Raw genomic sequence first — 15085 nt, 5'->3', positions numbered from 1 at the left:
CCTGATGCTCACATCAAATCTGTTTACAGTATTTCAGAGTTCTTATCTGAACGATTTAGGAGTATGAGTGCATCTTGAACGCTTCCATTTACATATCCCAGCACTTTACACAGCAGCATGACACTGCTGATTTATGTCCTACTTTTGATCCACTGTACCCTGCAGAGTTTTCTACAAAATTGCTACTTAGCCAGTTGCTTCCTAGCTTGCATCTGTGCCATCGGTTGTTCCTGCCAAACTGTTCCTAACAAATTGCATCTTATCTTCATTCAAGTCATGTTTCCAAAATGTCAAACTAATTTTAAATTCTAACTCTATCTTCCCACACACTTGCAGCCTCTCCCAAATTAGTATTATCTGAAGATTCAGTGAGTATCCTCACTCTTTTATCATCCAGAATTTTAATGAATATACCACGTACCACTGGATCACAGTAGAGCTCTGTAGAACACTGTTTTCCAAATGAACTACTCTCTGTTCTCCAGTCATGACCTTCCAAAGTCCTGCACCCAAATGTGTAGCACTTCCACCTAGGTACTTCAGTAACAGTGTCTCAGTAACCTTCTATGAATTTAGAACTAGCTTGAAAGTTTATTCCACATTTTCCTGGAATTAGAATTAAACTGACTGATCTATAGTTTCCCTGCTTTTTCTCCTTCCTTTTTTTTAAGGAAACATACCATTTAGCTGTGTCTATCTTTCCAATACCCCATCTATCATCCACAAATTTCCCACTATAAGACTTTTAATTCCAAGATTTCCTAATTTCATCCTTTAGAATAGAATGCAGAGTTCATCACACTTTGAACTTTTTTAAAGCTTCTAATTTAATCTGATTAATCTGTTATTTTCCTGTTCAAAGGTAAGACACAGACTTTGATCACCAGTGTTTATTTGGGAAGTCATCTGGCCACAGTTGACATTTTTAGTGCAAACTAAGCCATCCTGAATTTTCTGATGATTTGAACATTTTGATTTTAATGATTTGAACACTTTGATTTTTTTCCATCATTGCCAACTTTTCTCCTCCACTTTCTCATACTAATTAAACTTTTATTGAAAGAATTCTTGTTACTAATTGTACTGTTTAGCAAACTGCTAATTCCTGAACTTCTTTTTCCCTAAGATGTCTCAGAAATCTTACTAACAATTCCACAAAGTTTACTGGATTTTGATGGTATTTCTACTGTCTCCCCTCCTAAGTCTCATGAACTCTATTATTTGGCAATTACAAAGTGCTGGACTAAACCAGTTCTTCCTCAGTTCCTCCCCGCTCTCTTTAGCTGTTACTTCCAACTTCTATACAAAACCGGCAACCAGCACACTTCAAAAACCTGTTAAATACCCTGGGTTCTATCCTATTTTCAGAAGGTATATAGATAGCTGAAGTTCCTATGATAAATATTGTATGGCTGGTTCTCCTAGTTGCTCATGTAAAGCCTAATCTTGCCTGACATCCCTGGCAGTCATCACACTGAAATATTTGTCTGCTTCTCACCTTCAGGAAACCTGTACTCCTCCTCACCAGTATTTCAATCATGTGAGCTGTCATGCAAAGTCCCTGCCTCTCCTTCTTACTCTGTTTGGAATACCTCACCAGTTCTCAGGCTTACTGGTTCAGGTAACAATTATTTGTACTTATTAGTGAACAGCTATAGTCTTAAAAAGCCTGAAATGTATTTAGGTCTTCACCAACATGGTAGCTTACTATTACCCGCACAGCAGTATTCCTAAAACAGGACTTATAATTTAACTCGGTGATCTTAGAGGTCTTTTCCAACATCAATGATTCTGTGATTCTAGGAATCATGAAGTGCACCTAGAAGTAGGATCACAAGCAGAAACGATCAAACTACTTCTGGTTCTTTAAGAAGATCTAGAAATTTAGGGAACTGATCCAATCTCCTTTCGGTAAATTCTAACACGAAGTTTTCTGTACAGTGATTGCACTTTTTTTAGTCGGAGTTGATTTCAGGTATTTCAGATACCTTAAAAATCATGCCTGCTTGCTCTTATTTTAGACTCTGTGCACAGTAAAATTTCTTTGAGTCATCAGCAGTTAAGATGATTTACATCTACCAAGTGCCCTTTAAATGGCATTCACTAAGCAGGGAGGGAACACCTCCTCAGGTCTCGTGTGAGCGCGTGACTGTGACAGCTCGTGTGTACACAGACACACGAACGCTCCGGAGAACTCACCTAACTGCTCCTGGGTGCGCAGGGTGTTGAAGCATGGTTCTGAGATAATCTGGCAAAAGAGCTCCAAAAACATATTCTCAGAAGTGCTCTGCATGTCTGTCTGGTAATATATTTCAATGCCACAGTTGTTATGAACTTCATTTCTCTGTTGATACACAAACCAACCTCCTAAAAGACAAAGTTAAAACATTGAAGCTCATGAAAGTGTACGTTCTTAGTGTCCACAATTAAAAAGATACTGATCTAACATTTGTGGAATGGAATTACAATAAATGGTTGAGGACTGTAAAAGCAGAATTTCCACTAAGAGCATACTTTTCATGAGACAAGAAAAGACTGTATTATTTTAACATCACAATGTCAGCACTTGGAAATATCAGCAAGTAAACTGGAACTGGCTGCTTCTCTTGAAGCAAATATTTTTGGAACGGCAGTGAAATTCTGCATTGCCTCTACTGTGTAAACAGTTTCTAAAGACAATCTGCCAGAAACTATTATGAACATTAAAAATAACTCAGCATTTAATACCAACAGCTTCTTTTGTACATGGTAGCTTCCACAGACAATCAACTATGGGTAATTTATCTTGTCTTGTATAGCTACATACGTCATCACTCGCAGCAATACCTTGAACCTCCTTCTTATAAAAAACCACTTTTTTCACCATGGAAGTAAAAGCATACAAGCACCACAGGACCAAAAAAATTTGTGTAAGAAAAAAAAAAGTTATTTGTGTAAGAACTTTTCATTTTTCCAAAGAGTCATTATGGGTAATTCTTAACTTAATGGTCAATTAATACTCAGAAATGCTCAAAGAATGGTGTTTATTCAAATGTATATACTATGTGTAGGAGAGAGTGGGACAGGGCTCTTATTTCCATAAATTATAACAAGTCACTTAGAACTGAATTGCAGAATCATATGATCACAGAAGGGCTTTGGGCTGGCAGTCACCTAAAAGATCATCCAAGTCATCCCTAGAAGTCCCATTTACATACACAAATTAAAAATGAAATCAAATTAATTGTCAAGTAGCCTAGAAAGATCATGTATTAGTACATAATTTTATTAGTAAAACCACACCCTAACTATATTTCTGAAGCGTAAAATAACTTGGAGTAAGTTTGACTTCAAAACACACTCCTAGCAACACATTAATATGCATTTTAAAATTTTGTTAGCAAGGAGAATCTCAATGTGCCTTAAATATCGTAAATAAATAATTTAACTTACTGTCAGGAAGTTGCACTTCTCTGTATCTCACTAGCTGACTGGGAAGGAGTGGCTTTGTATGAGCATGCTCAATGAGAGTGTCCTCAACCATCTGCATAATTCCTAATGCAGCCTGGAAAAGAAAACAGAAGATGATTTTTAATAATCGTTAGTTATTCTGTATTGAACAGCAAGATAAGACTCTCCAATTACTGATGGTGCTGTGAGAGAAAAGAAAAAAAAAATCAGGAATAGAAAGTAGGGATATTGTAATTCAATACAAATACAGTAGAAGTTAAGTAGATGAGAGAAAGTGGGAGTGTGGAGGGCAAAAGTTTTTTTGTGTCTTCTTTATATTTGAATTGTTTACATGTTTAACTACTTCTACTTCTCTCCAGGGCTCAGTGCTTCTGAAATTAAAGCTCAATGGGCTGCCTTTTTTTTTTTCCCCCCCACTTTCCCTCCACCACTTCATGTGGTCATCTTTCAAAGTCTGAAAATGAAATACCTAAATGTATGTTTGCAAAGCAAATGGCATTTCAATAGATAAAAATTTTCAGAAAACAAATGGTTACGGTCATGGATGCATTTCATTGATGTGTTGGTGGTGTTAAGACTCATTGCCCAAATACTTTCTTTTATTAGATGGATTACAATAATAATTAAAAATATATATAAATAGTGAAAACATTAAAAGTCATTAGTTTCATTCAAGGATTTAACTTCAATAGCTTCACCTCTTAAGGGTTATGTGTTCTTGTAGCCTGCACACTGTAAATTACAGTAACTTGCTACAAAATAGTTTTGGCTGAAAGCTAAAATCTCTCTCTCTGCATTGCCATAAACTCACACAAGTGATTTTATCAGAAACATGCAAAATGTTTGAAAACTTAATAAACATACACCCTACCAACACCGCCAAAACCCCCTCACAGTATCAAAGACAAAAAGACTGAGGTCTAAAAACCACAGTTTAAAAAGTTAGAGAAAAATACTACGTATTCTTTCAATCAAGTCACCATATTAAAATACTGACAATAAGACTGCTCAGACAGATGCTCTGAACAGGATTATTTTACTATTCATTCACTTGCAGCAAATTAAGAAATTGCCAAAGAAAAAGCAAGTATCAGAGTGAAAGCAAAGAAAAAAATATGAATTTCATGCAGCTAGATAAATCCAATTTTTCAAGTCCAGATTCACCAAAAATTATTTTCATTATTGAAAGGTGTCACAAGACAATGTGATTTTGGTTTTAGTTGGAAAAAAATCTTAGGTCCAGGTTAAAATTGCTGAGCTTTGTCAGTGATTATCACATCATGGGTACTGAAGGACAGACAACTTTTTCTACTTGCATCTATTCAGGTTTGCAGATGATTTCTAAACACTACAGAGTTACGGGTGTACCAGGACATCATTCCCAGCTCTTTAGCTGTAGGACTTTCAATAGCCACCCACTATGCCAAGTAAAGAATACACTTCTCTGATATAACTGCATCATCATGGAAATCTAAAACATCTGGACATTCAGTCCTATTTCTAGAAGGAACTGACCTTCATATATAAGCACAAAAGAAAGAAGTAAGGAAAAAGAGATTATTTTTAAATTTCTCTGCAAGAAGAATACTCTACAAAATTTTTTAACAAGTACTTTAGAGACAGTCTTGAAAAAGTTTGTCTCTCCATGCTATTAGCTCCTTCCTCTCTTATTTTTCCCTTCCGTACTAGTTAATTTTCTTCTCCATACATTCAGCAGTCACTAGCAGTGTATTTATAACAGCTCCTGCTAGTAAACTATCCCAGAGCTGTTGCAACACAAAATACTGTAAACAAGCTTTATGAAAAAAGACTGCAAAAACATACAAGAAAAGTACTACATTTTGTATTGGTATGTATATCAAGTATTAAGATTTCATATGCAAATACAAGCTGTTACTATCTTAATGGAAGACAAAGCAAATGTTTTCTGAGTTTTACTTCCCTAACTGAGAGCTGACACTTGGCTTTTTTATGGTCCACCATTCCTGAATAGCTATGTGCAAACTACTTAATTTGGAAGGATACTGGATTCTTAAATCTTTGCTAGTTATTCTGAAAGTTTTTAATGGAAAAAAGCAAGATCTGCAGAACACCATTCCTTTTGCAGCTTGATCACAGTAATGACATGCAGCAGACTTTCAAATACTTAGATCCTAAGTTGTTTTTATTAAATTTCCAAGAGCATTATAGAGGCAGCACTCAGCTTAATAAATCTAAAGTGGAAAAAATTACACTCTCATACTCCCATAAAGATAAAAAAGTACAAAGTTAAATTATGAAATCACATTTGGCAAAACTGCTTTAAGATCTGCAAAGATTAAACTAGTGTTCCATTTTTATGCTGCTTTTAAATAAAAATTGTTTTATTAAGAAAGTATCACACCAACCTGTTTTGTTATATTGCCATGGAGAAGAGCTTCGATGTGTAACCGTGACAACAGCTGTGCTATGAAGGCCTTGAGACGGGGAAGAGTGACATCTACAATAGATATTTAGACAGTTAAATCACTCAAATGCATTTTTAAATTATGAAGGACCTAAGCCTAAGTCATCAGTAGATACAGCGCATTTCTCAGGAGGAGAAATTTGTCATTATGAAGAAGTGAATCCCTCCTTAAAAATGCAACATTGGAATGCTTCCAGGTCTAAACAGCAGCACTCATCATATAGCTTATTTCACTTAGAATTCACATGCTGTCTTGACCCAGATTCAAAAAAAAAAAAAAAGGCAAGAAAAGCTGCCTTTCCAATCATGCTGAACAAACACTCATTCTCCAGAGAAAACAGTTGCAATTATTCAGGTGGTGTTCCAAGGAAAAGCCTTAGTTATTAACTAAACAAGCAACATGTAGTTTATAATGTTCAAGAAGCACACTGTGCATTTACCATCCGGACTAAAAAAAGAACCTCAACTCAAATATAGTGTTTCAATATTAACTTCGCAACAAACAAGACACAAGGAAAGTACTTTGGCAATATATTCTAGAGGACACATGCACAACACATACACATTCTATCCAGCCTGCCCTTGCAAAGCAGTTTTCATATGTACTGCAAAGTATAGTTTAACATATAGAATCAATGGAATAAGAGAAAGGATGGTTGAATGCATGGGGTGTTCATGGATATGTGTTCTGAATCAAATCAATATAATAATAAATACAAAACCCAGGTATTCTTGAAAATAATGTCTTGGTGTATTCCAAGAAGATATTACAAGACATTTTGCAAACTGTCCCAGGAACAGCCTTTTAATACAACACAGTAAAATGCAGGTAGGGAAAAGTTCTTCAGCTATTACTACAAACATAGAATCACCACAGAATGGCTTGGGTTGAAAGGGACCTTAAAGATCGTCTAGTTCCGACACCCCTACCATGGGCAGGGACACCTTTCACTAGGCTGGTTGCTCAGAATCCCACTCCATCTGGACTTGAAACATCAATTAAATCTCTTAATTTGAAATTTCTTCTTCCTTCAAGTATACTGGGGTGCCTACTCTTTGTTTAGAGCCACAATACTCTTTATTCTTCATCATTGTTGTCATTATCTACAGAAAGTATTCATTTTTTCTTAATTAGCTACGGTTCTTTATTACCTACAGAAACATAAGCTAGGACTCCCCAATAACAGAAAAAACGAAACAGTTTGCACATTAGGAAGTACAGTGCGGATACACTCCAATGTGCCTGGAAGATGCCAACTAGAGCCAAATGATTTTACCAATGTTGATTAAGTATTGGATTCACCATATCCAGGTTCATACCCACAAAGTTGGTCACGTTTTGCCTGAACTTTTACCTGCAAGTTTTGCCATTTGAGACCTTTTCCATGACCTACTCTACTTCCCTGAAACTGGAGGGCAAATGCAGAAAGACCAGCATCAGCTCAGGTTTGGCACTGCAGGGGGTTCACTTGAATAGTGAGCAGAGGGCAAAACAAGTATCCTCAATAGTTAAGTAACGTAAGGAAAAAAAACAACAAAGCGGCAGAACATTACCATCTAGAGCTTCTTTTAATTCATCTTTGGTCCAAGCAACTTCTGTCATCAGGAGTCGGAGATAATACATTGCATGCTGGTGAGGCTGTTCAGCCCTGAAGTTGTTAAGTGATCTCATGTACTAAACCAAAATAATTAGGTTCAAATTAGAAATTTAGAAATAGAGTTCTAAACATAAAACATTAACACTGCACTCTCAACTTTGCATCAAAAAGATACAATTCAGATATTGAGAACATTCTCTTGCTTGTTAGAACAGTTAAAAAATTGTGTTAAATGACCTTAGTAAGAACATGGGCTTCTGAGCCTTTGGATTCAGCAAAAACCATTAAGATGGTTGAAATGAGCATGAAATCAAACTTGTCCATAAAATTAATGTCTAGAAATTAAACTATTGCAATTAAACAATGATTTAGATCAAGTTGGTCTACCCAGGAAATCTGCATTCTATGATGACTGACCAGGGGTGGGGAAATACTGCTAATAGAAAATGTATTTTTCTCCCTGTTGCCTCCTTTGGCTGACTGGATTAGACAAAAACCGGAGCATCTGGAAAATTCTTTGCATTTTTTGCATGGATAAAGGAGGTATGAGAGAAGAACCAGAGAGCTTCTGCAAAAAACCCCCTCTTTTCTAGTCCAGCTGCACTTCTACAAAGTAAGCAAAACCTTTCTCCTCTACCGGAGAAACTGGAAAGCACAAACTAATAGTTTTGGCAAACTGGAAGCATTTCCAGCATAGGAAAAAAGTAACTAATTTCAGGGCACATGAGTGACCAACAGTGAGCCTCAGGTTGCTGAGGATATATCCTTATATCTGCTCCAAACAGAAGCCAGAAGTTGGTATCTCCCTTATCCTGTTTAATGTAGACACGAGGAGAAAACTGCAATCTCCCCATCTGATGTAACTTCTAGAAAACTTCTACTAAACCAGGTGGTTACCTTTGCACCAAAGGATCTTGGCACAGGAGCCAAGACAAATCTGGGGAAAAGAAATGTTGCAAACTTTTTCAACACTTCATTTCCCCTTTCACCCATTTCCCACTTCTTTTATGGCTAGGTAGTACTGAAACCTTTCCAAATTGCAAAACAGGATATAAAGTTAAGATTTGCCCCTCCATCCCCCTACTTAGATTTCTACTCCTACCAAAGCAAGCTGTGCTTCCTTGATACATCATAAGAAAGACTAGCTAAAAAAAGACTCCAGGACCATTTATTTTTAACCAAAAAATGTTATATACACAACTCTGAGGAACTCACAGCCACAAAAAAGAAAAAAGCATCTGAAGTCCCACTAACGCAGAATTTCACTCTCTATTTCCATGCATAGTCAGCCCTCAGATTTCCTAATAAGTCAATGCATTCAACCTTCAATTACTCCAAAATGTGCATTTCTCATGCAGCTTACCGCCTCCTTGATAATTTCAAATCGCTTTTCATCGATCTCAAAAGTAGCCATTTTCTCAATGATCTTCTTGAGCAAGATATGTTGCTTGTCATTATAACCTTTTACAGAGAGCTACGGAAAAAGTGCATAAGTTGCTTTAAATGTGGAAGATAAAAGAATAAAACCATTACCACGTTTTGCATAATTCAAGGAGCACTACATTTTCAATACTTACGCTAAATTCACCGTTACTGAACATTTAATAATTCTTAAGTTAAACCCCTTTACCCACCAAAAAGTTACTGACAAATATAATATTGCATATTTGCAAAGGAGTTCTAAATGCACAGAATTAATGTAATTTCATGTTGGTGTAAGTAAACTGTACTCAGAATACGGATTTTTAATGATTACAATGTTGAGTCTTGGAGTACTGAAATGGTTTTAATTTAGGTTTCTCACTTTAGTAATGAAGCCTAGATTCACAGCCTTCTAAAACACTCTCTCCAATTTACTTTCACCCTTATCTCTGTTGTTGATCAAAGAATATTTAAGTGGAAGTAAGCAATACTACAAAAAAGGGGTGCTGTAAACAGCAGCACATTTTATAACCAGGATGCTGCTGAGCTGAAACATCAGGGTAGTTATTCTGCAACTGTAATGATACATTGATCTGATCATACATATTTTTGAAAGTATAAATGAAATAAACTTGCTCATTTTAAAAATAACATAAAACTTTAAAATTACTGTATGATTTCATCAAGCTACAGAAAATTTCTCTGGCAAGAAAAGGCATTAAAAGGTCATTTTTGCAGGGAAAACTTCAAAATTTGGTATCTTGAACCAAAATTGAATCGATTGGAATCAATTGGAATCCAACTGCACAAATCCAATCAAAAAGGAATTTGATTGGATTTGTGCAGTTTAATAATTAAGAGTAAAACTTAACTTTAGAACACAAATCAACATACAGATGGATTTCTGCTTTTCAGAAGGAAGAATTTTTTTGTTCTGTAGTTGCTGAAACATAGCTGAACTTGAATTAATTTGAAGAAAAAGTTATCATAAAAGGATTTATGACAAAGGTTGGTATCCTAAATCAGCATAGGAACCCAATGTTCAACAATCACCATGGGCGACTTTTCAGAGTAGCATCTGCCTATGCTCAAAGCATCAATGTAATACAGTTACACTTATTAATTATGAAACTTCTCACACTACAGAAAAGAATATTACAAGTTCTCAATATTTAAACTAACTTTGACTAAAAAAATGAAGAAAATTACACTTTTTTTTTTAAAAGGAATTAACCCTGATCATAGAAACATCAGCAGACTTTGAAACCACGTTTGCAATAAGTCAAGTGAATGCAACCAGGAAATTGGATTTATGTTGGATAAAAAAAAAATTGCAGCACTCTCTCATATAGAAAATGTAAAGCCAATATACAGTACATTCTTCTACCAAAATGCTTTGGAAAATAACACTTCTACAGGACATTTCGAAAGACATTCTAGAATGTAAGGGTGGTTAACAAAAGCTTTGAACAGAACTTCAAGAGAGACTACTAAAATCTCCTATCATAAATCCCATAGGACAAGCTGAGTAAGAAATAACCATTTATCAGAATACCAGTATTTATTCAAGTATTATCAGCCCTTTATAACAGATTATAAAATATGTGATAAAAACAAAAGAAAAAGGCATAAATATCCAGCATTGCATTCTAATGAACACATGCACAATCCATTTCCACAGCTCACTACAGCAGAATTAGAGAATTATAGCAAAATCTGTAAAGTTGAGGATTCATTCAACAGAAAAGTTTTATACAGAAACCAGCAATAGTACTTTCCAGATTATCATGCAAGCAAGTAAAAATGTGAACCAGAATGCAACAATTGCACTACACCCATGTTCACAAGTCACTGCAATCTTAAACAGCTCACTCAGTACTGATTAAAATACAGTCTTGCACTGCCTTTAATTCATGAGATATATGCAAGGAAAAAAAACATTAACCATCTCATTTAGAAACGCAGAAGTCAAATGTTTCTCCAAGCTCAGCAACTCCCAAACTGTTTCATTTCCTCCTGCGTTTTTTTCTTACTTACAAGTATTGCATTCATTCCTGATGCAATGCCATAGACCAAACCTGAGAGGCGTGCTGCATATGTATACTCTTTTAAATCATCCTTCAATAACCTGATAAACAGGTATGTCATGTTGCAATGGAGAGGATCAGCATAAATGTAGCGACTAACAAAAAGAAAAACAAAAGAAATGCTTTGATACCTCAGGCAGTGACAAGGTAATGGATGAAGAAACATGACTGAAGAGTATGTATATGCAGCCTCATGATCAGTAGTTCTTGAACAGAAAAGCAGAAGTATACTGTTTATTTAATAGCATGAAAAGGAGTCTTTTACCCCATCAGTCAGAAAGTTTTGGTAGATATCTGACCAATAGATATGTAAGCTTGGATTAGGGTTGCCTTTTTTTTTAATGGAGGAAGAAATCTTATAACTAATTAATTTCACAAATGATGTAAAAATAAAGACAAAAATTTGCTTAATATGAACTGAAAGACTGTTGAAGACTTTTAACAAAATTCAACTTAAAATTCAAATCAAAGAAAGGATGGTTAATAACCAAGATCAAAAGGACTAACAGCCTTTATTTTTTAAATAGAAGTCCTTCCATCAAATCAATATAAAAATGTTGATGAGTGGAAGTAGTTTTAAGGCTCTAAGCTTTTCCTTGATTTGGGTACTTACATACATCCCATAGATGGTATTTTGGAGATCATAGTTCAAGCCAGCTAGTTCTGCTGCATATGCATACTCGTTGAGGGAGTCTTTGAGTAGCTCAAGGTACAAATAGGCCATGTTACAATGCAAGGGATCCACGTAAGCAAATGGGCTGGAAGAAAATGTTGAAAGTAAAATATGCAGTTTAAAATTATTTTTCTGTTTCTTTTGGCCTTTTAAGTTTGATCTGAAGGAAACAGTATCTTCTGTGATTTTATGCTGATGGATCCCATTATGAAGGATTCCTATTTCAAAGCCAAATATGAATATACCTGAAAAGAGTTACTTAGCTTGCTTATGGTTTGATGCCTAAATACAGTCAAGATCCCAGACATATTCTATTCGTGCTCATAAATCAAGACATGTTTTATTTACATGGCTGCACAGTCAGAATTCACCAGGAGTAAAAGAAACTAAATATACCAACATAATTTAACAGACCGAAATGAAAGTCCACGTACTGAACATTAATTAATACTCATACACAATCAGTTTCTATTACAAAAATTGGGAGTTCAACAATTTGTGGTATGAAAATATGCAGTACATGCCAAGTTCAGCTCTAGAGACAAGTCTGACATACCCATTTTCTTACTACCATAATTTTTTGTGTTATCTTTTTAATGGCAATAACTCCCCAAAACCTACTGTTGCATTAGAAGCACATGATCACACACAACACTGTCACAAATTTCTCAAAAAGAAATGCAACTCAAAGACTCAAGCCATGTTTCAACTGTGCTAATTGTTACATACCTGTGTGTTTTAAAGATTTGAGAAGTCAAGCCAAGTCATGTGTACTATATGTATTTCTAAAGTCTCTGAAGTGCATGTAAATTAACTACCAATTTCATGGAAACAATCAGCAGTATCTGAAGCATTTGCTGCCAGGATATGGCTTGCAATTCAAACCCGTGCTATTGGCATTTCTTTTCCTGAAGCAGTCAGATATTCAGAGACATGCTATTACATTTGTTTACACCTATACAGCAGGGTATTTCACTGTGTATATCAACATTAACTTAGTAAAGCAAGGATCACATGACCACAACACATAAACCAATAACTTTAAAACACATTGCAAAGGTATTTTTAAGACCGTTCCTCCTAGCTTTTAGCTCCTCCTTCCTTTTAGACTAAGAAAAGGAAGCACAGGAAGGGATTTTAACAAACTAAATAAATAATTTTAAAAATATCTATTTGAGAAGCACAGCCTGCTGTAGCCTGAAATCTTAACCCAGATTAAACAAACAGGTCAGTAAAAAAGACAAAAGGACTGGTATTTGCATTTCTCCCTACAATGAGATTTCCCCAAACTGAGCAATTTCAGTATGTCCAATGATATAAATCCAATTATTATTGAATTTTTTAATTAAGATCAAATTCAAAGCAAAATGTAGGTCAATCCTATAAACCTTCCTCCAAACTCATTATATTATTTAGCATTTTGAAATCAGTTTGAGTGATTACTCTGTCTGTATCAGTTATAAATTCTGTGTTCTCACTTAGCTGGCAAAGGCCAACTGGATGTTTTGAAGAAAATCACAGCTACTAGATCATTAATCCTCAAGTGAAAAGTAACAGAAAACAATTATTACAACACTGTTCTGGGAGTTGCTTCCTATTACTGACAGTTTTGTAAACAAATGCTTATTTCTAGTTTACCTTTTTTTTTCCACTAGACTCAAAGAAGTAGAACAACTCAATCACTAATGATGCATTTAAAAAAAACCTGTGAAGTCTAGCCTTTGCCTCTTTCAAACAGCTGTTAAGTGACAGAGCTGGAATCAACACTGAAGTGCTGAATTGCTACCTTTAAAGACTTTTCAAAACATCAGCACATTACATGGTTGTTTTACTTTCTTTAAAAAAAGGATACTTATTGAGTTCTTAAGTTGCAATTCATACAAATGCAAAAGCTTATCATCCTCTTTTAGGCTGGGCAATAAGTCAGATGTTTTTAGGGTGATGTTTCTTTAACACAAGGAACCACCCTGTAAGGATTTTCAGTTTTGGAACAAGGTGATTTCAAGAGGTTCATATACTCATTCTTCCTGTGGGATTTGTGCATTTAAGGGAGAAAACAACCTTGTCAACTTCCTCTCAATTTATCTACACAGCAACTGCTGCTATAACACCTGGAGCAGGAATTCTTTCTATGCTTCACATTGATCAGGGCTGCAAGGCAGGAAAAATCCTCCTAGGTTTCTTTTTTTTTTAATCATACTGAAGCAGCCTCTAGTGTGAACTCTTGCAATCCACTAAAAGGCAGCACAGGCTTCATATTCTTGATCTAGAGCTGAGGCTAAAACTTTCTGTGAAAACCCATGTCACTGAGACGGCTTTATTCACCAATTCACTTGGTCCCAGGAGATATGAGTGATTCCATCAAGTCTCATGAATAAACAGTCTACTTTTCACCATTTCCTTCAATAACCATTAGCGTGACCGAACAGAGACAGATTCACCAAGAACCATTTTTAAGTATCAAAACTGGGCAAACCTCCTTACAACACCTTTTAGAGGTGATGCACCCAATACTGTCAAAATCTCCTCACTCCCACTCACATACAATTACCATCTCATTTTTAAGGAAAAGGAAAGAACCCTTGCTCCAAACCCTAAGAAAAAAGCCAGCTCTCCACCTGGAACTGTTCCTAGGAGGAAAGAGGCAAGTCATTCCATTACAATGGTCAGCAAAGCTCAAAGTACTTCTGGCCTTTTATAAGGGCTCACTGAGATGAAAGCACAACTCTAACTGGGAAATACCATCTCCACAGGTATAGCTAAGATATCTCTGCTTGTTGAAGGAGGGTTGGACTAGACCTTTACATGTCCCTTCCAACACAAACGATTCTATGATATTGTGTGTATGTGGAGACATTTATACCTTTGTGTGCTCTACATAAACCAAATTACTATCTTCTATTCATTCACAAACTATTAGAGACTGGACCACTTATAGTTCACCTGAATTGATTTAAAAAACCACTGCATCTATAAACTCAGTGTCCACCAGTAAAATCCTTCATTGGATTTTGGCCAAACATAGTACAAGGAAAAGCCATGAAGAATGAACAAAGAAGGCAAAGCACTGCAGCTATTGTTCTCTGAGTAAGAGATGGGGAGTTACCGTTTTGCTCCTCCACTTCCTGACACACCGAAGTTGAAACAGTTGTAACATCTGGCCTGTGGTTTCAAAAAGCAAAAAGAGAAAATGCCCAGGCAACCTGTTTTCCCCAACTAGTACCAAAACCAGTACCAAGACATGACACACTCTGAAAAAAAACCTCTGTAAATCTTTCTCCTGCAATAAAAATTTCAAGTGGTCTCTCAAAACAAGAATTCAACAGTGCATCTACGGGAGCCCCCACAATGGTCCTTCCAACACATAACTTAATTAGGCAAAAGGAGAGTCCCCGAATTTTTTCTAGCT

The 15085-nt window shown here is 35.8% G+C and overlaps 2 protein-coding genes across 5 annotated transcripts in view; one reads left to right on the top strand and one right to left on the bottom strand.

Annotated features, from left to right (window-relative positions):
• Positions 1-1774, top strand: part of MARCHF5 (membrane associated ring-CH-type finger 5) — a 55742-nt gene extending 53968 nt beyond the window's left edge. The window contains exon 6 of the mRNA XM_082286111.1: positions 1505-1774. Within this exon, the coding sequence (XP_082142237.1) occupies positions 1505-1645 (141 nt within the window). The 3' untranslated portion in view covers positions 1646-1774. The remainder of the gene's footprint in view (positions 1-1504) is intronic.
• Positions 1-15085, bottom strand: part of IDE (insulin degrading enzyme) — a 55272-nt gene that overhangs the window by 9715 nt on the left and 30472 nt on the right. For 3 of the 4 annotated variants that reach the window (XM_082286109.1, XM_082286106.1, XM_082286108.1), the window contains exons 15-20: positions 11617-11761; positions 8858-8968; positions 7451-7571; positions 5838-5929; positions 3433-3544; positions 2200-2367 (exon numbers count right to left, since the gene is read on the bottom strand). In XM_082286109.1, the coding sequence (XP_082142235.1) occupies positions 2200-2367; positions 3433-3544; positions 5838-5929; positions 7451-7571; positions 8858-8968; positions 11617-11761 (749 nt within the window). Of the gene's footprint in view, positions 1-2199; positions 2368-3432; positions 3545-5837; positions 5930-7450; positions 7572-8857; positions 8969-10953; positions 11099-11616; positions 11762-15085 lie in introns of all 4 variants that reach the window. The other variant, XM_082286107.1, reaches the window with a different exon arrangement.

The sequence above is a fragment of the Coloeus monedula genome (assembly GCF_965178545.1).
Source record: "Coloeus monedula genome assembly, chromosome: 8".
Classification (NCBI taxonomy): domain Eukaryota; kingdom Metazoa; phylum Chordata; class Aves; order Passeriformes; family Corvidae; genus Coloeus; species Coloeus monedula.
This window is presented reverse-complemented; position numbering and strand designations above follow the sequence as displayed.